General features: G+C 40.5%; 3 protein-coding genes across 4 annotated transcripts in view; all 3 read right to left on the bottom strand.

Moving 5' to 3' along the window:
* LOC143715491 (uncharacterized) overlaps positions 1-22488 on the bottom strand; it is a 659702-nt gene that overhangs the window by 562940 nt on the left and 74274 nt on the right. The gene's annotated exons all lie outside the window — the stretch shown is intronic.
* Positions 1-22488, bottom strand: part of LOC143715483 (uncharacterized) — a 349601-nt gene that overhangs the window by 287570 nt on the left and 39543 nt on the right. The gene's annotated exons all lie outside the window — the stretch shown is intronic.
* The window catches only part of LOC143715461 (uncharacterized), a 272811-nt gene that overhangs the window by 242702 nt on the left and 7621 nt on the right, over positions 1-22488 (bottom strand). Inside the window, exons 1-2 of one of the 2 annotated variants that reach the window (XR_013195761.1) lie at positions 18201-18417; positions 17211-17954 (exon numbers count right to left, since the gene is read on the bottom strand). Coding sequence is in view for 1 of the 2 variants with exons in the window: in XM_077207287.1 (XP_077063402.1) it covers positions 17269-17954; positions 18201-18285 (771 nt within the window). In the remaining variant the exon portion in view is untranslated. Of the gene's footprint in view, positions 1-14372; positions 17955-18200; positions 18638-22488 lie in introns of those variants that run through there. The other variant, XM_077207287.1, reaches the window with a different exon arrangement.

Raw genomic sequence — 22488 nt, 5'->3', positions numbered from 1 at the left:
GGAAAACGGAAAGTGCCTCCAGGGATGCGGCCGGTAGTTATAGAGAGTGTGGGGGGTGAGGGGAGAAAGCAGAAAGCGTCTCCTTCCTCCCGCACCAGACTGAGTAGAGAAGGTGAAATATGACCTGCACTTCGAGACACTCTGAGTGGCGAAGGTGACAGGGCAAGGAAAGGAGAGCTGGGAGGTGGGCAGAAACGCTTGTGCGGTCTGACCCAACCTTGAGGAAGCAGAGGAGCTCTCCTTTTTCTGACCGGAAGGTCAGGAACGGCTCTGGGCCGCCGGAGCAGTCGGTTTGTCGGACCGCCTCAACTGGAGGCGCTTGTGAGGCCGTTGACGGGGAAACGGGCGACCGCGGGCTCCCCAAACCGTGGTAGGTGGGAGATGCCCTGGTTCGCTTCTTCTGGAAGAGAAATCCGGTCTATGAGAGGGACGTTCTCTTGGTTGCACCGGGGCGGGAGCAGAAGGTTCCCTAGCCCTCCTGGGCATGAACTGTCTGAACGCGGCCGATTGGGATTTGGAGGAGCGGAATTTCTCAACCACTGTGTTGACCGCCTCACCAAACAACCCCGTTTGAGAAATGGGGGCGTCCAAGAGGAAAACCTTCTCTTTGTCACGGATCTCCGTGAGATTAAGCCACAAGTGGCGCTCCACCGCAACAGAACCAGCCATAGAGCGACCTATAGCGCGTGCGGTATGCTTGGTGGCTCTTAAGGCTAAATCCGTAGCCTTACGAAGCTCCTTGACCGCTTCAGGAGTCACGCCGTCGCCCTCGTCCATTTCCTTCAGGACATCCGCCTGGTAGGCCTGGAGAATGGCCATAGTGTGCAGGGTCATGCCTGCCTGCCCAGCCGCCATGTAGGATTTCCCAATGAGAGAGGAAGTAGTCCTACATGCTTTAGAAGGGAGGAGGGGGCGCGATTTCCAGGACGGCGCAGACGACGGAGCAAGATGGTCGGCTAAAGTTTCCTCAATCGCCGGAATGGCTGAATAGCCCTGTTCCACAGAGCCTACCAGGTTGGTGAAATCAGCAGCAGCCGCATTAGTGAGGCGCGAAGAAAAAGGCTGCTTCCAGGATCTGGAAATCTCATGATGCAGATCACTGAAAAATGGCAGCTTCCTCCGTTGAGGCCTAGAATTAGGGCCACTGAGAAGCCTTTCGTCGAGTTTCGACGACTGAGACTCACGTGGCTCGTCGGGCCAATCAATAGTGAGCTTCTCCGTAGCGCGCGAAAGCACGTCAACGAGCTCCGCATAGGCCGCAGTAGGCCGCGCTTCCTGACCGCTCGGCGGGATAACCTCGTCGGCGAGAGTAGGCCCGAAATCCTCGGAGTCGGAAGCCTCGGTAAAAAGTATATCCTCCAGCCCGAAAGAAACCGCGTCGCGTGCTCCCGGGCTGGGGCGCAAATAATCGTGTGAAAATTCTACTGGCATGCCTCGCGCGTGCCGAGGGGAGGGAGAGAAAGAGCGGGGCTCGTCTGCTCGAACTCCACATCCTCAAGCTCTACATCCGAACCCCATGTCGCGGATCCTCGAGAGGCCTCGGGAGCGCAACAGGGGGAGACGAATGATTCCCTCTCAAAGACCGCGAGCCGCGATTTAAGGGTTTTGAGCAACAAATTTTCACAGAATTTGCATTTAGACGATCCTATAACTGCCTCACGTGCATGTGAAAAACCCAAACACTTAACGCACTTACTGTGTGGATCGTCGTTAGCGATGTAACGAGCACATGGCGGAGTACAGCGTCTGAAATCCATGGCAACTTCACCGTAAGGAGAAACAGAGTTCCGCTTGAACAGTCGCAGAAGCGCCGAGAATAATCCAGATGTATTTGTAGCTCAGAAAAATCACGAGCGAAGGGCAACGTGACCGCTTCACTCTGAAGGTAGAGAAATCTGAGGAGCAGATGGCGCGCGCGCGAATATGTAATGATGCGACGTAAGAGCGTCGGGGCGGAGCCATATCGCGCGGACGCCATCAGCCAATGAATTGGCGTGATTCTATAAGGCTTCAGACAATCGGCACATTCAGAGAATATCCCACTGCGCTTTCCGCAGCGTTGAGTGAACCTATGAAAGAGAACTTATTTTAGATATCATTTGAGTAAGCAAAAACGTAGGGTTGGAGTTTTTTTATTCATTGTGTTTCTGTTGACTATTACCTGTCATGTTTCAGCTCAACTGATTTGTACTGATGGGAAAGGGAAATGGAAGTTTATAAGTAAGATTTAAAACCATGCTTAAAACGTCAGCAAGCCATTTTCTAGATCAAAACACTAGGCTAAATGGGGTATTATAAATACCATAACTGTATTATATACTGACTACTATATACAATTTATCCCGTTTTTGTTTCCTTTATCTCTTTCAACACAAGCAGCACAAAGGGGATTCAGTGGATCCTAAAGACTCCTGCACTGACGCTGTACCCTCACCTTCAGTCTCAGATCCTTGGATTTTGCAAGTATTTACTTCCTCCTTATTTTTAATAAACATTAAACTTCCCAGTGTTGGTCTTTGTGAAAAAGTGCAGATACACCCAAGTATGATTGCACAAAATGTTTAGTTCTATTTAGATTGCTCCTGACTTGAGCATATTTCTGCTCTCTGTGTCGGACAGTACAAGAACAACATAGAGGAAAGGACAGACAACATGCTTGACGTGCAGTTTATTAGACATTTATAAATCCCTTTGTGCTAAATCTGTGCAAAAGTGTGTGTATATATATATATATATATATATATATATATATATATATACACACTTATATATGTGTGTATATATATATATACACACATATAGGGGACGTGAGAGAACGGCGCGAGGCCGGTGGTTTGATTGCTAATGAGCAGCACCTGTGAAGCACACCAGTCTCGCATCTCTCACGGAGGAGCGGAAGCATAAAGGAGGAGCGACGACGTTGATGATCGAGAGAGCAACAGGCCTGTGTTTTAGTTGTGTTTTTGTATTTGTATTTTATTTTAGCCAGCAGTCGTCCGCAAGGGGCTGCTGGCAGTTATATTTATTTTCGGTAGCCAGCAGTCATCCGCGAGGGGCTGCTGGCGGTATTTTGGTTTGTTTGTTTTATTTTAAATAAAGTATATTTTGATTGTTCGCCGGTTCCCGCCTACTTCTTTCATGAACATTGCTACAAGGTTATAAAGAAAAAACAATTACAATCAATAAATCACAATAGCACCCAGCAACTCTACTCTTCGAAAGAAATTTCCTGCAGCTGTGAACGCAAGCTACAACCCTCCAAAGCCCATTCATAAGCCTCTGCAGAGGAAACCTGGTTGTGAACGCAATTAAATATATATTTCTCCCAAATTCCCCAGGGTTTTTTTCTGGAGCCGATTGCCTTCTTGAGCCGTTGAAGGCAGATAAGTGTATGTAATGTTACTCATGAACTGTATTCTCTAGGCCATGACTTTTGTGAACCCTCTACGAATTCCTCCAGAACGAGACAAATAAATATAATTCTAATTTGAATCTTATCAACGGCTATATGAGCACCCACACTACCCGCTAAAAACATAGCATTTATTTTGCCAAACACGTGTTAAACTTTCAGCCCATACAATTTCAAAGTTTATACTTCTCTGCCACCGCAATATCCATCTCCAGAAAAAACCCTGCTAATAAATATTAAAATTAGGAATACTTACGATTGATGATAAGCAACGCTGATATCGCCATTTTCACTCCCAGCCGCTATCTTTCGGCGCGAATCGTCAAACGTCCGGGTGACGTCATGACTCATCAACTACGTGGCGCTGTAGCAGCCATGGTAGAAGCAGAGTGGAGGTTTTTTTTTTTAATTTTCAAAATTACAGTTTGATATCAAGTTCTTGACACATTTCTTTTACACATTTGATAAGTATGACTTGAAACAACAATAATTTGAAAAAAAAAAATGGCATCGCAAACATATATTAAATTCATTTAACAGAGATACAGATATTTGGGCTTTTCGATTTTTTAAAAACTTTACAGACTCAAAATACATGCTTGTCTTCAAATTCATTAACCACAGTTAAATGCTCAGATAGATGGGATGATGATGATTACTTGAATGTATATATGTTCTATGTTCTTTTTTTTGTGCTACATTTAAGGCCTGTTCACACGCATTTTCCTTTGCGCGCTCAAGTTCGTTATTTCAAATGTAGCCACGCGGTATGCGCGCTCATAATGGAAGCGACGCGGTCGCGATGCGACGCGCTCGTTTTTTTCCAAGCGTGTCCGCGCTGCATCGAGATAAAAACATCTCAACTTTTCAGAATGCAGCAAGCGTTTTCCTTGCTGTAACGGAGAGCGCAGCTGATGGTTGCTAAGCAACGACAGACGCCTCCGGGGCGCAACCCCCCTATAGCGCTTTGGAAAAAGGAGAATGCGGCGCGCGTAGCGTTTTCTACTCGTTTTTAGGCGCTATATGTGAGCGCAGCCTTAGACTGTAATGACCTTTCAGCCATATTCATCCAGAAACTGCATTAAGACAATACAGAAAACATTGCATTTTGCATTGCATTGCATTTTGCATTCGATTCTGAACAAATCACGTTGTCAGAAATTGGCATCAGCCAATGAGATTGCGCATTACGAGTTAAATCGCCCATTTTACTTTCATGATTGATTGCTGATAAACAGGAAATGACCATATTTGGATCCGATAGCGTTGCAAAGGAGAGAGAGAGCTATCTAACGGTATGTGTGATGACAGGGTGCAGACAGCGATCGCAGAGCAGCGTGATGATTTAGGACGCCAACTTTTGTTAAATTTATGCTAAATCTACACACGCAAACAGACAAAGTGTAGTAAAATAAAGACCTAAATGTGTATTTTGGACTTTTTTTCTGAAAGAAGATATGTTATTAAAGACAAATAGCCCAAAATCTCAAAATTGACCAGTGAAAAAAAAAAAACAATGTTTTTGCCTGCCTTGTCTCGCCTTAAGTACTTTTCTTACGGACCTAATCATTCTTTCCCATATGCCTCCGTGATGTGAACCAGTTGGAGGATTAAAAATCCACTTTATTCCCTTCTGCAGAAGCATGTTGTTGATCGGTGATTGGTTCCAGCATTCAGTAGCTTGCCTTAACTCACATTCCGCTCCAAGAAAATTTGTACCATTGTCAGATTGCATTTCCAAGACATGTCCACGTCTTGCGATAAATCGCCGCAGTGCATTAATAAAGGAATCAGTATCCAATGATTGTACCACTTCAATATGAATAGTACGAATGGCTAATATGTGAAGACAACTTTGAATCTCTTCACAATACTTCTCCTGGTCTTGATTTCAAAGGGTCCAAAACAGTCGACTCCGACGTGTGTAAATGGAGGTTTATCTGGAGAAACTCTATTCAGAGGTAGGTTTGCCATCCAGGGCCGGCGCTAGCCATTTGGGTGCCCTAAGCACAAATGCTTGGTGGTGTGCCCTAATAATTTGACAACTCTGTGAATATGAAAATATACAAACACTGAGATTGTGTTTTTTTTTTTTCTTCCTAATTGCAGTTTCACCCACAGATGTCGCCCTTGGGCCCTTGGCCTATGAACCTCTTGAAAACGACCGCATTATCCGCATAGAACAACAACGAAAAAACTTATCTAAGCGGTCTTCCTTTTCTTCTCAAACAAACTAACTGCATCTTAAACAGCCCAAGTTTAAAAATTTCCCGGGGGAGAAACCCCCAGACCCCCATTAAAATAAAAGATTCAACATGCAGGGCTAAAAAAGCCTGCCCCGGATCATTTGCACTACTAGCGACGCCCCCCTGGACATGCATACACGACGCAAGGGCGCCCGCGCTACAAAACTAACATTTTTATTTAAAACATTGTCTTACCTGCAAGCGAAGCGCGAGTATCATCCCGCTGTCTCTGCTTTTTCCTTTTTCCGCCCCCGACTCTTGGTGCCTTTTCGAGGCCATGTCTGAGGTCGGTGTCTGCCAAATTTGACATTGATTGAGGCATGAACAGACCACTGGGAGTTGGGGAGGGGGGGGCACCAGAGGGAGACTGGCACAGGAGATTCACCTTTTTCTCGACTAATTTGGTCTAGGCCTATATTTCTTTTGTATTGCTTTTGAATATTAACATGCTTTAGACATTTTATTTGTTATTTATACTAGTAGCCTATTGTGATGATTTTTCACGACTCAGATTTTTTGGTGCCCCCCCAAGCACTTGGTGCCCTACGCGCAAGTGCGTGATGTGCGTGAGCGGAGCGCCGGCCCTGTTGCCATCTGTTGATGCCCTGGAGCTGCTTGCAAACGCTTGCAGATCACACACTTGGACAATATTTTCCTTATGGCTACACTGGCGCCAGGTATCCAATACCTTTGATGCAAACTTGATAGCATATAGTTTCGACCACCATGACCCATCTCTTGATGTATATCGTCGCTGCCCTATGAAACTCACGTATGTCCAAAACGGTTACTTTTCAGGAAGTGAAAAAAACACCGTAATTTTAAAAGCTGTTGAACGTAACGTTGTCATACTTGGTACGGCATCTTTAAATGTAACCATATTCTTGCCAGTGAAATGATATAATCCACATTTGACCAAAATCGAGTTTAAATGGACATACGTGCATATTTTACAGTAACGGTGGTCGATACACGTTCTTCGATACGCGTTCTTTAATTAGAATGACCAAGTCGCGTTTCATATTGACAGATGCATAGGCTACGCTCAGTTTATTAAATATGCTCAGTTTATTAAATAGCCTACTTCTCAGTTTATTAAATGTCTCTTGCAAACTATGAAGGGACAATGAACCAATACACTGACATCGCAATGCTAGACTGTGTTGTGAACCTTCTTCTTAAGTGTAGAAAAACTCAGAAGCGAAGACCAGGAGACTTGGGGGTATCTTTTAAGCAGAGTTCTTTATTGCTGTTTCATCGCTGTAGTCACCAAGTCTGAACTCAATAGCTCAGCACAGTGTAATATCTTTAAAGGGGGAGGAGTTACATAGAGATGGAGGCACTCTGAAGCAAAAGCATGTAAATGAGGTATACAGGTTTAGGAACCTGCCCTAGACTGAGAGTGTTACCAATCCTAATCCAATCAGCATAACAGTGTAACCACCACAAACAATCTGCCACAAACATTGTCAGGACAGCTCAACTTCACAAATTTTGTACCAGCTGGCAAACATCAAGAGCATAGTACAACACCTAATGCTGCGTTCACACCAAACGCAAATAGAGCGTCAAATTCGCGTCTATCGCGACTAGTCGGACGCTTTAACATTTTGGATCCATCCATCCAAAGCGAAATTGACGCACGTAAAAAGCAAAATATTGACGTGCGTCTGAGGCGAAATCGGCTTCTTGTAGGAGGTGCAAGTGCTAGGCGGTTGTCTGTTTGCAAGATGGCTGATATTGATTGAGCATTCATCGAGAATCACCGCTCTGTATTTGCTCTGGAGAGCAGAACAGCAGTGTAGGGGTCATCATCGCCATACTTGGCTCCACCAGACCCTCCGGAGGCATTCCCAGTTTGGCGAGTTTCACCATTTGCTCCAGGAGCTGCGTCTGGATGACGGCCACTTTCAGCGGTACTTCCGCCTGTCCCGCGTCCAGTTTGATGAACTGTTGTCCCGCATCGGAGCGAGGATCAACCTCGCCCTCACCCACCTAATCTGTCATTTTTTTTGTTTTGATGATAAATGGAGCCAGCCTACTACAAAAGTGATTAAACTGTCCTGTGACTTTTTTTCCCTCATACAACACTGTCCAGAAACGAACTATGTTCTTGCACTAAAGTATGTTGGTTGTCTTCAAATTAGAATAATAATAATGTTTTATATAATCTAGATTAGATATGGAATAAATAGCATTCAATACAAAATTGATGTCTCGTATATCGAAATCAAGTTTTTATGTGATAAAATATTTACTTGAATGAATGAATAAAGGTTTATTCGGTTACTAAACATGGAACAAAATGTATATACAACAACACATTCCTTACAAACAAAGAAGGTAACCGAACGGATGTAGGCTGAAGCTGTGGCTTATTAGGCCTACCCTATTTACAAAACTACGTCTACCCATCAAAATTTGAACTTAAACAATATAAATGTATAAACATATTCCTATATACACATGCTGCATATATACTCATGTACATGCATATATACATACATACATTCAAACCTCTGCACTTAATTCACAAAAATGTATTTATTACTTGTGTTATTTAAATTTAAGCACAAAAATTATACATAAACTTAACAATTTTTCTTAAGCATCCGAATATTTATCAAAAATTAGGATTTAAAACTTTTTTTTAAAATAGTGAATGGAATTACTCCTCTTAAGATCATCGGTGAGACTATTCCACAAGTCGACCCCTTTTTACCGAAATAGTGTTCATTTTAAAGTTTGTCCTGACCATTTGTTTTTTAAACAAGTTCTCTCATCTTAGGAGATATTGCCTTATATTTCTGTTCCCTGTTTTCAAACAAACATAGTATATTTTCAGGCACTATTTTCCTATTAACTTTGAACATAAAGTCACCATTATTCAGACTGATTAAATCGGAAAATTTTATTCCTTTAAATTTACAGAATATAGAATTTGTCGGTTCATTATATAGTGAATGATTGACTATCCTTATAACTTGTTTTTGTAAAATAAAAATAGGTTTTGTGTTTGTGGTGTAAGCATGCCCCCATATTTCAACAGTAAGAAAAGTATGGAACAATAAGATAACAATACAGAATATACAAAGAAAGGCGTATTCAAAAAATACTTGGTTTTATGTAATATAGCTATTGTTTTAGACAGTTTTAATTGAACATGAGCGATGTGTGGTTTCCAGGATAATTTATGGTCTAATATTATTCCAAGAAATGTGTTTTCATTCACCCTTTCTAGTTCCACATCATCAATCTTTAAGCTCATGCTGGTTTTAATTTGTCGATTACTGAATATAATATATTTGGTTTTACTTAAATTAAAGGATAGTTTATTTTGGTCAAACCATTGCTTAATTCTGGATAGTTCTCTGGTCACATCAGTAATTATTTGGTGAAGATTATCCCCAGATACATACAGTGTTGTGTCATCTGCGAATAAAACACATTTTAACAAATCGGATACCTTACAAATGTCATTCATATATAGAATAAACAACTTAGGACCAATCAAAGAACCCTGGGGCACCCCACAAGTTACTTTACGCATTTCTGATTGATGTTCATTAAAATGAATATACTGGCATCTATTGTCAGGATAGCTTTCTAACCAAGAGTAAGCACGGCCTCTAAAGCCATTCTGCTCTAATTTATTCATTAATAATTTATGACCTATGGTATCGAAAGCTTTTTTGAGGTCAACAAAAACACCCAAAGTAGAATTATTTTTGTCTAATGCAGATGCTATATAATCAACTAATTTAATAACTGCCATTGAAGTCGATCGACCGCTCCTGAATCCATATTGATCGACACTTAATATCATGTATTTTTCTATGAAACCATCAACCCTCTTCAGAAAAAGTTTTTTCCAGTTGTTTTGAAAATTGAGATAATAATGAAATTGGTCTAAAGTTTGAGTATAAATGACTATCACCATTCTTGTAAGTTGGAATAATTTTTGCAATTTTCATCTGATCTGGAAAAACGCCAGATTTAAAGAACAAATTGAAGATATAGGTCAGGGGTTCTAATATTAAATGGATTATGTTTTTAACTAGTTTCATTTCAATATCTTTCCAATCGGTTGACCTTTTATTTTTAAAACCATTCACAATCTCCGGTAATTCATTTTTGGTAATATCAGACACAGTTCCAGGAAGGAAGCTTGTGTTTCTCCCAGAAACAGGGTGCACACCTGATGACCCCAATGACATACCTTACCCTCCTTTTCACCACTCCACACCGACTGCTACTGCCAAGAGTTTCCTACTTAAAAGTTGAAACATCTAGTTCTATTAGCTTTACTCATGTATAATAACGATATTTTAACATTTTATTGCTAACACTTATTGCATAAACATTAATTGGGGTTGAATCCCTCTATATTTGTGACAATATCTTGCAATTTTGCTTGAGTCACATAGCTCATCCGAATTGACCAGACAGAACAGTGTCTGTATCGCTTTTACTGGCACTATGTTACTTCGGGTTTCGGGTAGGAACCGAGCACAAAAAGAACTACAAAATTTGACTGCTTTACGGCATACGTCACTTCCCCCACTTCCTCAGATTCTGACGTGAGAGCACAACTAGCGTTTGATACCTGTCTTATGTTGTTGGCCGAAGCAACAACTAAAAGGAAGAAGGCAAAGGTTTTGTCAGAGGAGACTAAAAGAAGAAAAAGAGAGAGTGACAAATTATAAGGCCGATCAAGGATCAATATTGGAGGGAGAGCAAGACAGTTTGAAGACGGTGAGAGTGTGCACGCGCGCGACACCGGCTCTCTCTCTCTCTATGCTCGTTCTTCCAGTAACATGTTGTAACCCTGTCACAAGCGCAGCAGTTAGTCATCTATAAAATGCTTATAAATTTAAAAATAAATCAGCGAGTCAGGGAGCTGACTACCACGCGAAATGTAAAAGGCTAAATAACATGGCTGGCCATGTTATGGAATCTATCTGGTCCTCCATTTATCTTCATGAATCAAGTAATGCTAGTAGAGTAGCGAATTATCAATCTGGTAGCTAGTAACGTTAAACACTAACATGCTAGTTTACAATGGTTATAATAAATAATCTTTCAGGTTAACTATCCTAATGTCTGCAGGCTGATAGTCATATTTGTTTATTTATTTTTCAGGTGAAAGTGTCTTGCCTCAGGCTATAATGCAAAATCGATTTCCAAAATTGCAATAATCGTGTCTAACATCATAACGGACATTGTTACGAAATAATGCGACGTACATGTAACTTTATTGATGTCATCTGGCATTTTGTAATGTTTACATTACACTCAAAAAACACAAATTAAATTATACAGTAGGCCTAGTCTTTAGGCGATTTACTTGTAATTTAGCTGCAATCATGTAAAAACGTTATAAGCCATCAGAGACGCTCTGTGTGAGTGGTATTTACGACAGTAACTTTAAATACAAGTACTCTACAGCGACTCATGGGGGCACTGTTTGACAAAAACGGAATTCCTGCATGGTGTGCCTTTAATGAATGAATAATTGAAATTATGGGATATCAAGAATAATCAAAGATCTAAATAAATCAGAAGCAATATTTGGATTATTTCCTAATAAGAACACAATCTAAATTTGATAATCATTTGAAATTGGAGTCAGATTATACGCAGAACTAAAGTAAAATGAAAAGACATACACATATTTTCCTTTCGCATTCCGTCGTTGGACCGATGGGTGGCCTTTACACTAGATAGTGTTACATTAAGCACTATCACTTCAAAAGAATTATATTTGAAACTAGACTTATCAGTAATACTAAAGATATTACTATAAGTTACAGCAAAACATCCCCTTTGCCTTTCAGACTAAGCTCATGTTTGTAACAGTAATCTTGGGAGTGGACTCAAAGTAATATAAATGTTTGGTTTTAGCAGGTTTCTGTCAAACACAGCACATCTAGGTTATGCTCTCTAATGTTATCATTTACAATAAGTGCTTTTGAAGAAAGGGATTGAATATTCAGCAACCCGAGCTTTATCATTTGTTCATCTGAATTATATCGGTTTTGGTAACACTTTATTTTACAGTGTTATTGTTACATTGGTTACATGTAATTACCATAGTAATAACAGTAAATGATGCATAATTACATGCAACTAACCCTCAACCAAATCCTAATCCTACCCTAACCCTATAGTAAGTACAGGTAGTTAATTAATATTACACTGTACTTAAATATTTAATTACACTGTAACAATGACACCTTAAAATATAGTGTAACCCTGTTTTTTTTTTATCAGATCAATTAACATTAATTAAATGTTTACCCTTAAATGGGTTTGGATGTTTTTAATTCGGGAAACAGACACTGAAAGAGTCTATATGTGATGGCATTTATCTGACTTCAGTGACGTGAGACAGCTAGAAGACGGTCGGTTTAGCCCGTCTTTCTGCTTCCAGACCTGAGCCCCAGTTAGTCAAGGTTGAACTCTAAGACTATGTGCTCTATCATACTCCCGGTGCAATGCAGCGCCAGGCGCGACACGAGTGTTTTCTGTTAGTTTCAGCCTGAAGCGGTTATTTTCACGTCCAGAGCCACGTTGTTTAAATAGCAAATGCATTTGTGGCCATTGGCGTGCTGGTCTAAAAACAAGGTGTGTTCAGGCACATTGATGGCGCATTGCTTTTTTAAGGCAACTGAAATATATTTTTTGTTATTTAAAGAGCGTGTTAGTATTGTGCACCTATAGGCGGGTCCAACACCTGCGTACAGTCTGCTTATCAAACACATAGGAATGCGCAACAGCACACAAACATGCCAAATATTGAAAATAAAAGGAGTACAATGTTGTGTACATAGAGATATGATGGATTCCGGCTTGTCTAGTAGATGGTTTGCTTGCACGCTTTAACCTCACACACACACAGCTTTAACCTCACACACGAGCAGATCCGTTTGCACTCTTGAGACGCGTTCAGTCTTTCCACTTATCAAATTCCGTCATGTAAATAGTGAATCCGCCATGGCGCGCGACACACCCATTACTCATGAAGAGAATAGGGACAGCCCTTTTAATTTGGTCTCTAAAGTTTGTTTCACACTATAAACTTTGATTTGGAGTGAGAGATACAGGAGGAGTGGTTTTATTGTATCAGATACATGTCACTGCACTGATTGCTCCAGTTTTGGTCTGCGATCTCTAACCCAGAATAAAACCGGCTCCAGAACAGGTTAGCCGTGTAGCGCAAGTTAGCATGGTGATGAAAACAACTAAAAACCAATCCACTTTCTTGAGCCCGAAAAAGCCAGTTTGCTCAAACTAATCTTGAACTCTACCTGTTAGCAACTGAAACCGGCTTTGTGCAACAGGCCATTTTTGTTGTTTTAATAGACAAAGAACTGCCTTACACTGACAGCTAATTGACAAGTCAGAAAGTTACAACTCAAAAACAATCTGAATCTCAGTTATTTTAAAGGTGCCCTAGAATGTTTTTTTTTTATTATTTTATAATGTTTCCTGGGTTACCCTTACAATGTTGGTATGTTTTTTAGATAAAAAATAATCATAATTTAGAAATAAATGGCATTTTTCCTAGCCTGCTTTTAGCCTCTGATTTGAACACTCTGTTTGAAGGGGCGTGTCTGCAGTGGGATTTAGTGTAACCGCGGCCACTGCTGTGATTGGCTGACATGCTTGCATATGAAATAGCTATGCATTAGATGTGAAACTCTCTCCCGAATACTTTTACTACTGCTATTATACGTTTTTACTATAACAGCTATCGAGATTAACGAATCGTGAGATGTTTTTAAAGTATTTAGATCTATTCCCATCACATAAAATGTTGCCGTGATGAGCATTGAGCAGATGACAGTGTGTTGATCGCGAGAATGAAGATCTTATCATTGCAAAGCAGTTTCTGCACTCTCTAATGCTTTCACCAATGCAAACACGATGATGTAAATACAGTAAGAGCTTCGTTGTGCAGTAACGTGCGGCATTGATTTCATAACGAGTTTGGCAAGTGTCCAGATAAACTCGCGCTGTGTGGAAAGATTGTTCTTTGATCGCTTTCTGTATATAATTTGTTCACAATTTAAATATGATTATTTTCATCCTACTAAAAGAAACGATGTGAAGCTGATATTTTAGTCACTGGCTTGATTTACTGATGCATAAACAGTATTGAACGATTTTGAGAGAAAGATTACCTGTCTGAACTTGAACAATTACACATCAGAAAGTGTTGCTTGGTAGCTCGATCCGAGGCCAGCTCTGTATTGGCCCAAGTTGAGGAAACAGTCGGTGAAATGTTTGGAAATTTCCAGAGAATATAAAATTAACCCATTGTTTCTTCAGAGGCTCAGATGAAGGAACTAAAAAATACTTTTGTGTTCATGTGTACATCCACACTGAGCAACTGCCATGCTTCGGCTGCGCAGTTCCGCCTGGCATTGAGGGCTGGCATTATGCAAATATTTGGAGGCGTACATATTAATGATCCCGACTATTGCGTCACAGTCGGTATTGTGTGGAGAACCGACCGTTTTTCAGGGGTGTTTTTCATAAACGTGAATTAAATGAGAACGCGAAAACAGTCCAGTTTGAGATTCACTCTATGTCATGTCCATGCACTGAACTCTTGTTATTTGACTATACCAAGGTAAATTCAATTTTGAATTATAGGTCACCTTTAATTAATTGGATCTGTAGAAACCTTAAACTCACAAAATCATACATTGTCAGTGAAATGGTTATTTTATTTGTTGTTATTGTACATACATCTGTTTAATGTAATAACAGGCTTTATGTAACTAAACAAAAGTAAAAAAAAATCAAAAAGATCAAATTCAGGGAATTGTTTCATACACACACCTAAAGGATTATTAGGAACACCTGTTCAATTTCTCTTTAATGCAATTATCTAATCAACCAATCACATGGCAGTTGCTTCAATGCATTTAGGGGTGTGGTCCTGGTCAAGACAATCTCCTGAACTCCAAACTGAACGTCAGAATGGGAAAGAAAGGTGATTTTAAGCAATTTTGAGCGTGGCATGGTTGTTGGTGCCAGACGGGCCGGTCTGAGTATTTCACAATCTGCTCAGTTACTGGGATTTTCACGCACAACCATTTCTAGGGTTTACAAAGAATGTTGTGAAAAGGGAAAAACATCCAGTATGCGGCAGTCCTGTGGGCGAAAATGCCTTGTTGATGCTAGAGTTATGAGGAGAATGGGCTGACTGATTCAAGTTGATCGAAGAGCAACTTTGACTGAAATAACCACTCGTTACAACCAAGGTATGCAGCAAAGCATTTGTGAAGCCACAACACGCACAACCTTGAGGCGGATGGGCTACAATAGCAGAAGACCCCACCGGGTACCACCCATCTCCACTACAAATAGGAAAAAAAGGCTACAATTTGCAAGAGCTCACCAAAATTGGACAGTTGAAGACTGGAAAAATGTTGCCTGGTTTGATGAGTCTCGATTTCTGTTGATACATTCAGATGGTAGAGACAGAATTTGGCGTAAACAGAATGAGAACATGGATCCATCATGCCTTGTTACCACTGTGCAGGCTGGTGGTGGTGGTGTAATGGTGTGGGGGATGTTTTCTTGGCACACTTTAGGCCCCTTAGTGCCAATTGGGCATCGTTTAAATGCCCAGGCCTACCTGAGCATTGTTTCTGACCATGTCCATCCCTTTATGGCCACCATGTACCCATCCTCTGATGGCTACTCCCAGCAGGATAATGCACCATGTCACAAAGCTCGAATCATTTCAAATTGGTTTCTTTACCATGACAATGAGTTCACTGTACTAAAATGGCCCCCACAGTCACCAGATCTCAACCCATTAGAGCATCTTTGGGATGAGGTGGAACGGGAGCTTCGTGCCCTGGATGTGCATCCCACAAATCTCCATCAACTGCAAGATGCTATCCTATCAATATGGGGCAACATTTCTAAAGAATGCTTTCAGCACCTTGTTGAATCAATGCCACGTAGAATTAAGGCAGGTCTGAAGGCGAAAGGGGGTCAAACACAGTATTAGTATGGTATTCCTAATAATCCTTTAGGCGAGTTGCTTTCAACCAAGTGTCATCTTTCCGGTCTCTGACCAACCAGCTAGATGTCAACCAATCTGGCTTCAAGAAAGGACATTCAACAGAGACTGCACTACTGTCGGTCACAGAAGCCCTGCGGATCGCAAAAGCTGCTTCCAAATCTTCAGTTCTCATTCTGCTGGATCTTTCTGCTGCCTTCAACACTGTGAATCATCAGATCCATCTATCCACCCTCTCTTCACTGGGCATCAAAGGAACTTCCCTCCACTGGTTTGAGTCCTATTTCACAGGCAGGTCCTTCAGGGTTACATGGAGAGTTGAGTTATCCAAAGCACATCAACTGAACACAGGGGTTCCTCAGGGTTCAGTGCTTGGACCGCCCCTCTTCTCCATCTACACCACATCATTGGGACCCATCATACAGGCACATGGTTTCTCTTACCATTGCTATGCTGATGACACACAGCTCCACCTCTCATTTCAACCAGATGATCCCACAGTAGCTGCACGTATCTCAGGCTGTCTGGCGGACATCTCGGCATGGATGAAGGAACATCACCTGCAGCTCAACCTGGCGAAGACTGAGCTTCTCGTCCTCCCTGCCAATCCGTTGCAATGTATAACATCAGGAAGATGAGCATGCAACACAACTTCTCGTCCAGGCCCTGGTTATTTCTAGACTCGATTACTGCAATGCTCTTCTGGCTGGACTTCCATCATGTGTAACTAAACCTCTACAAATGATCCAGAATGCTGCAGCCCGCCTTGTCTTCAACGAGCCCAAAAGGGCCCACGTCACTCCTCTGTTCATCTCACTGCACTGGCTACCACTCGCTGCTCGCATCAAATTCAAAGCTTTGACGCTTGCTTACAGATCTACCACAGACTCAGCTCCGTCCTACTTTCCTACTTTCTACATCCCTACCAGAAGCCTACGATCGGCCAAGGAGCGACGGCTCGTGGTGCTATCACAGCGAGGCACTAAATCACTCTCCAGAACATTCTCATTCACGGTTCCATGCTGGTGGAATGATCTCCCCACCCTCGTCCTTAATGCAGAATCCCTGACAGCATTCAAAAGTCAACTGAAAACGTATCTCTTCCTTGAGTACTTAACATAAAAATAAAAAATAAAATAAAAAATTGTCCTTCTCTTTTAAATCTTTCCTTCCCTTTTACATCTTCCCTTGTCTGGCTTTTGCTACTCTGAGCAATGCCTGAACTTTGTATTTTAAGCACTTCTTGCGTTGTTCTTGCCTCTTCACAATGACTCGCTTGCTTTAGTCTTCAGTTGTAGGTCGCTTTGGATAAAAGCGTCTGCTAAATGACTAAATGTAAATATAAATGAGTGTATATTGACAAATAACTGATTATTGTTGTTCTACATTTGTTTCCAGTCTCTTTTAATTTTGGTATTTCTTTGAGTAAGTGTTCAAAATAATTTTCAATAATATTCTTGTTCTCCAACATATAAAACTCAGATCTTGTGGCAATTTACAGAAACACTAGTTTATAAGTTAACTAACTACACATTTACTTTATGTGAATCTAACAAAACATTTGCTCACTGTGACACAGAACAATGCTTTTTAATATGATTCACTAGATTATTTGAATGTCGAAAACTCTTCTCACACTGAGTACAGTAGTACGGCTTTTCTCCAGTATGAAGTCGCTCGTGTGATTTCAGGGATCCAGACTGAGTGAAACTCTTGTCACAATATGAGCACTTGTAAGGTTTTTCTCCAGTATGAATTCGTTGATGCTGTTTCAGATCACTAGGTGCAGTAAAGCTCTTCCCACAGTCACAGCACACATGATCTTTCACTTCATTGTGTGTTTTCTTGTGCTGTTTAAAATGATCCAGCCGTGAATAACTCTTTCCACAGAGAGAACACACATAAGGCTTCTCATCTGAATGAACTTTCAGGTGTCTTTTTAGATCTGATGATGAAATAAAATCTTTACCACACTGATCACAGTTAAATGTTTTTTCTCCAGAGTGAATGTGCAGATGATAACTGAGACTTGATGTTCGAGAAAAACTCTTTCCACACTGAGTGCATGTATACGGTTTCTCTCCAGTGTGAATTCTCATGTGTGTGTTAAGGTGTCCTTTGTGTGTGAAACTCTTTCCACACTGAGTGCAGATGTGCGTCTTTTTGGCTTTTGTTCTTTGAATTGTAAAGTTACGATGTTCCTCCTCCACTTCATTCAGTTCTTGTCTTTCCTCTTTCACTCTCACCTGGTCTAAAATACATATCAAGTTAGAATCAATTCAAGTGAACCATTATTTAATAGCAGAAAGCAACAGAGATCAGATCTTTCACTTTTTGTTCTGTCTTTCACTTGTTAATATAGTAAAAATATGTTTGCAACTGCTATACAAGGTTATGATCATTTGGATGTATTACATATCATTTATCATCCATATACTGCTTATTAATTCACATCTACCAAAGCATCAATAATGAAGAATCAAGAATGGACACCAACCTGTTTGTTCCTCAGTATCTTCATGTTTTATTCTGGATGGTTCTGGATCACTCATGTCTTCAATCTCCTCTTTAATAAACTCCATATTTAACAGTCCCACAGATTTCAGCTGCTACTCCTGGAGTTTGTTGTTCTCTTGTAGGATAATGGGAATATTCCCAGTATTTATTGGTGAATTGTTGTGGGAGGGGCTTCACTGCAGGTGTGAACTGTGATCACTGTGTTTTTATCCAATCTGCATTTAAAAAGTACAGGGTCATCATGTTTAACTGAGCTGCTGAAAAGTCTCTGTGTCTCCAAAAGTTCCCTATTTTCAGCTCATTCATTATGGTGATGTCTGAGATCTTCAGTAAATTGGTGTCAACAGGCTGAAACAAACTACAGCATCATCCCCTTTAACTTCAGTTCTTGTCTTTGCTCTTTCACTTCCATCTGGTCTGAAACATATTAAAACATTAAGTTGTTAGAATGAGTTCTGGAGGATAAATGAGATTATTCAAGTGAACCCTAATAACAGAAAACAAGTGAGATCTGTCTATCAAATATCAGATATTTGATGTACCAAAGGAAAGTTTCGTAATCCTCTTCACTGTGTCAAAAGGGGTGTATACGGGAGAATTCAGACAATGAATACGCCCGCTAAATGTGCTGTTTGGCAGGGATCTTTGGAACTTTGTTACGCGTACCTGTAAATGCCCGCAAAGGCCCGAAAACAGGAACTTGTCTGACCACATGCTGTTAGTTGATGGCTTGCTTTGTAAATGCTAATTTGTTTTGGGACTGGCAGCTCAAAATTGCCCCTATTCCCCTGCCCCCCTCATTAGTATTCAGGAAAGGTGGGCTGATAAGTGCTTTACATTGTGTCAATCTACAACAAAGACTGTAGACCCTGAAAAGCAGTTTGTATCTAGGTGTCCTCTGCTCTTCAAGATGGCTTGCAAAAGATCGCTGGAGTTTTACGGAGAGCAGAGTAGAGATGTTACTCCTTTACGTCGGGACAATGTGGCTATTCAAACTCCGAGTCCGAACGAAAACAGACTGGTGTATATGGTAAATGCAAGTTTGAAGAGGATATTTGAAAAGCTGGAGACGATGGACAAGAGGTTGGATAAGATGGAGGCTGACATCAATGAGCTCAAAGAGGCAAAAGAGGAGCCTGCTTCAAAGAAATTAAAGAGAGCTGGGAATAATTCTGTTGCGGTAAGTTATTTTCTGACCGTCACAAACATTTGACGGTGTCCGCTTAACTTCGTGTGCTTTATTTATTAATGTATTTGAATTGAGCCCTCACACTATGTTGGATGTTTACAGAAAGCGGTACGGAGATTGCACAATGGGGAAAACAACATACACAAATATGACCCACAGACAAGGTATATCTTTAAAACTATTGTTTCATAACAGTCCTTTCTTCTAAATTATATTTTTAATCAACCTTCTTTAATTACTGCTCCACAGTCTATCCTCCCCCCACAACCTTGAGGTCACAACCTATCTTTATAATGGCGTCTCCATGGCTGTACTGGACGTAGATCCTGCTGTTTTTAAAGGTAAGTCACAAGAGAATGTCCCAAGGCTACAACTATTTATCTGTATAGATTAGTTAGTTATAAATAAACACATTCTCCCCCCTCACTATTTCCCTCTCTCTAGCATCCTGAAGACATATTTTGAAACTGTTAGAAGGGGTTACAGGAGGGCCCAAGATGAGAACAAAGACAAGATGGAGGACAGCAGGATCATTGTGCGCATGAGACAAAGAAAAAGAAGAGTAAGTGTAAATAAATATAAATCTCAGTAAAAGACTCAGCCTGGGAGAGGCTCCCATCCCAACCAATTTGATATTTTCAGTGGTTTAATTACTTTTTCCCTCCTATTTTGCAGCTGCTGAGCAGCAGGACTGGCGTTCTCCAGACAAGAGGAAGAGGCAGCTATCTGGAAGACTGCAACAGTTGACCACATGTCTGAAGAGGAGGATGCCATCTTGGATGGAAAGTCAGTGTGGGTTGTTCGGCCTCCAACCGCAGTACAGTTTTGTCTGCGCTGTGTGGGGTGCTACAAAAAAGACTGGAAGCAGACCAGAAGTACTTGGGAACTCATCATGCACGAGTTGGTGCAGATCGAGTCGCGGTGGAGACCACAGAAGCTGGCCTGTGAATTATTTTAGTATTACGCATCTAAATATTATTCTATAGTATAATTTGAATATTCTGTTGTTTTTTTATATATATTATAAATTATTATTTATAGATTGTATTAAATATAATTCTATATAGTTTTCTATATATATACTGCATATATATATATTCTATACAATTCCATATTATCTATTTATAAATTGTATTATTTATATATTGTACTATTTATATATTCTAAAGTATTTGTATATTATATTGTTTTCTATATATTATACACAGACCTTATATATTATATGGGGTTATATATTGTATGACTAATAGTAAAGTGTATTCTGTGCTAATGTATTTTTATTTATAGAATTTTTAATGTGTGTATATATATGTCATGTGCCCAGTGTCATTTGCAAATAATAAAAATAACAAACTCAACTTTGTCTATCTGATTGTCTTGACATTATAACCATGAACACCAATGATAATAAATATTAATAATGAGTAATAATAAACCCAAATGAGGCCATAAACTGGACCAATAGTGTGGGGGTTTAGAGAAGGGACAAAGCATTGAGCAGCCAATCCTATGTAAGACCTCTGACCAATTGAAGGAGGCCAGTGCCTTGTGTGCCAAAGGTGTGAAATGCTAATTTTCCCTTGCATTGACCCCGACCGGGGGATTATTCACCATGGTAACTGATGGCCCTTAGTGGCTCCCTGCTGTGCCCCAAACTTGGTACATATCCAGGAGTATTCGGGATTGTGTGACGGGACAGCAAACTCCCGTACACACACATTTATTTGTGGAGTACACAGGAGTACTCAGGAGTTTTACATGCCCGATTACAGCTCTTTTCACGCAGTGCTTGTTATTAGTCAAAACTGAATGACAACCGCTGTACAAGATTATGATATATACAGGACTCATGGACTTAAATTTAATACATTAAGACTTTTTTTAAGACTCCATACATTTTAAGACCTCATCGCCACTTCAAGTTTTATCCGTTACATCGGTCACACCTTACATTTACTATATATTGATTGTAATATATATAGTACAACTAAACAGTCTTAGTTTGTAATAAATCATTATCAATGCAACAAACTAGAAGGGTGGGAACGAATCACAAGATAATAAATTGAGTGACTAACCCAATGAGAGGTTTATTAGAAAGAGGAACCAGAATAAGACCAATAAACAAAACATTTGACTAAACTTATTGTAGAGGGAAATAAACCTCTCTGAGCTAACGGGACAATGAGTTCACACAGTATATTCAATAGACGTATTTGTAACATCAACTCTTATAACTGTCTGCAAACCATAGCTCTTTTGTGATACACTTCTCATGACAAACACGTGACTGGTCAGACAATTTACCTGTGATTATGGAGTGCTTTGTGTTTCTGATGTTTCTTTGTCTTTCAGGTGCTGATTTGATGCATCATAGCAAGTCCTTCAAACACAGTGTCGGTACTGGAGTTGCACGATACATCGGTACTAGAAAGGTATCGCGACACCCAGCTATTAAAATCGGTACGATAATAAATTTCATTAATACCGGTAATTTAAGAATGAAAGGACTAAATAATAAGAGCAGGACTTCTTTAATTTGCGTTGATGTGTGACAGACGGAGTCAGGATGTGTGTGCAGAGCTCTGCTTCCACTGTTTTCATTCACTAAACAACGGAAGCAGAACAATAAAATATACACGCACAGCGAAACATGCATGCATGAGAAAATAAAGCATGGGACGTGCTCGCGCTGCCGGCTCAGACCTGAAGCGCGCGCACACACACACACACACACACACACACACACACACACACACACACACACACACACACACACACACACACACACACACACACACACACACACCTTTAACACAGCATGCGATCGCGACTTCAGTTCTCTTTCGTGGATTATTTGGATTGAATAATCAAAATTCTAGGTAAAAAATGTACGTGCTGGCAAGTATTCACGTAAACACAGTCGGGTATATCTTTAGTGAACATAAACCGTTTGTCAAAATAAATCGTATGTGTTCCATTGGGTAGCCTACGTGCAGGTCTTAAAGGGCCGGACCAGCAGCCTAATATTCTGTGTAATTAATGTTAATGAAACAACACAAAATAGACAATCACCCAA

This window comes from Siphateles boraxobius, unplaced genomic scaffold, assembly GCF_051911475.1.
Source record: "Siphateles boraxobius isolate OS27281-9 unplaced genomic scaffold, OSU_SipBor_1 6, whole genome shotgun sequence".
NCBI lineage: Eukaryota > Metazoa > Chordata > Actinopteri > Cypriniformes > Leuciscidae > Siphateles > Siphateles boraxobius.
Note: the sequence above shows the minus strand (reverse complement) of the source record. Positions and strands in the feature narration are given on the sequence as shown.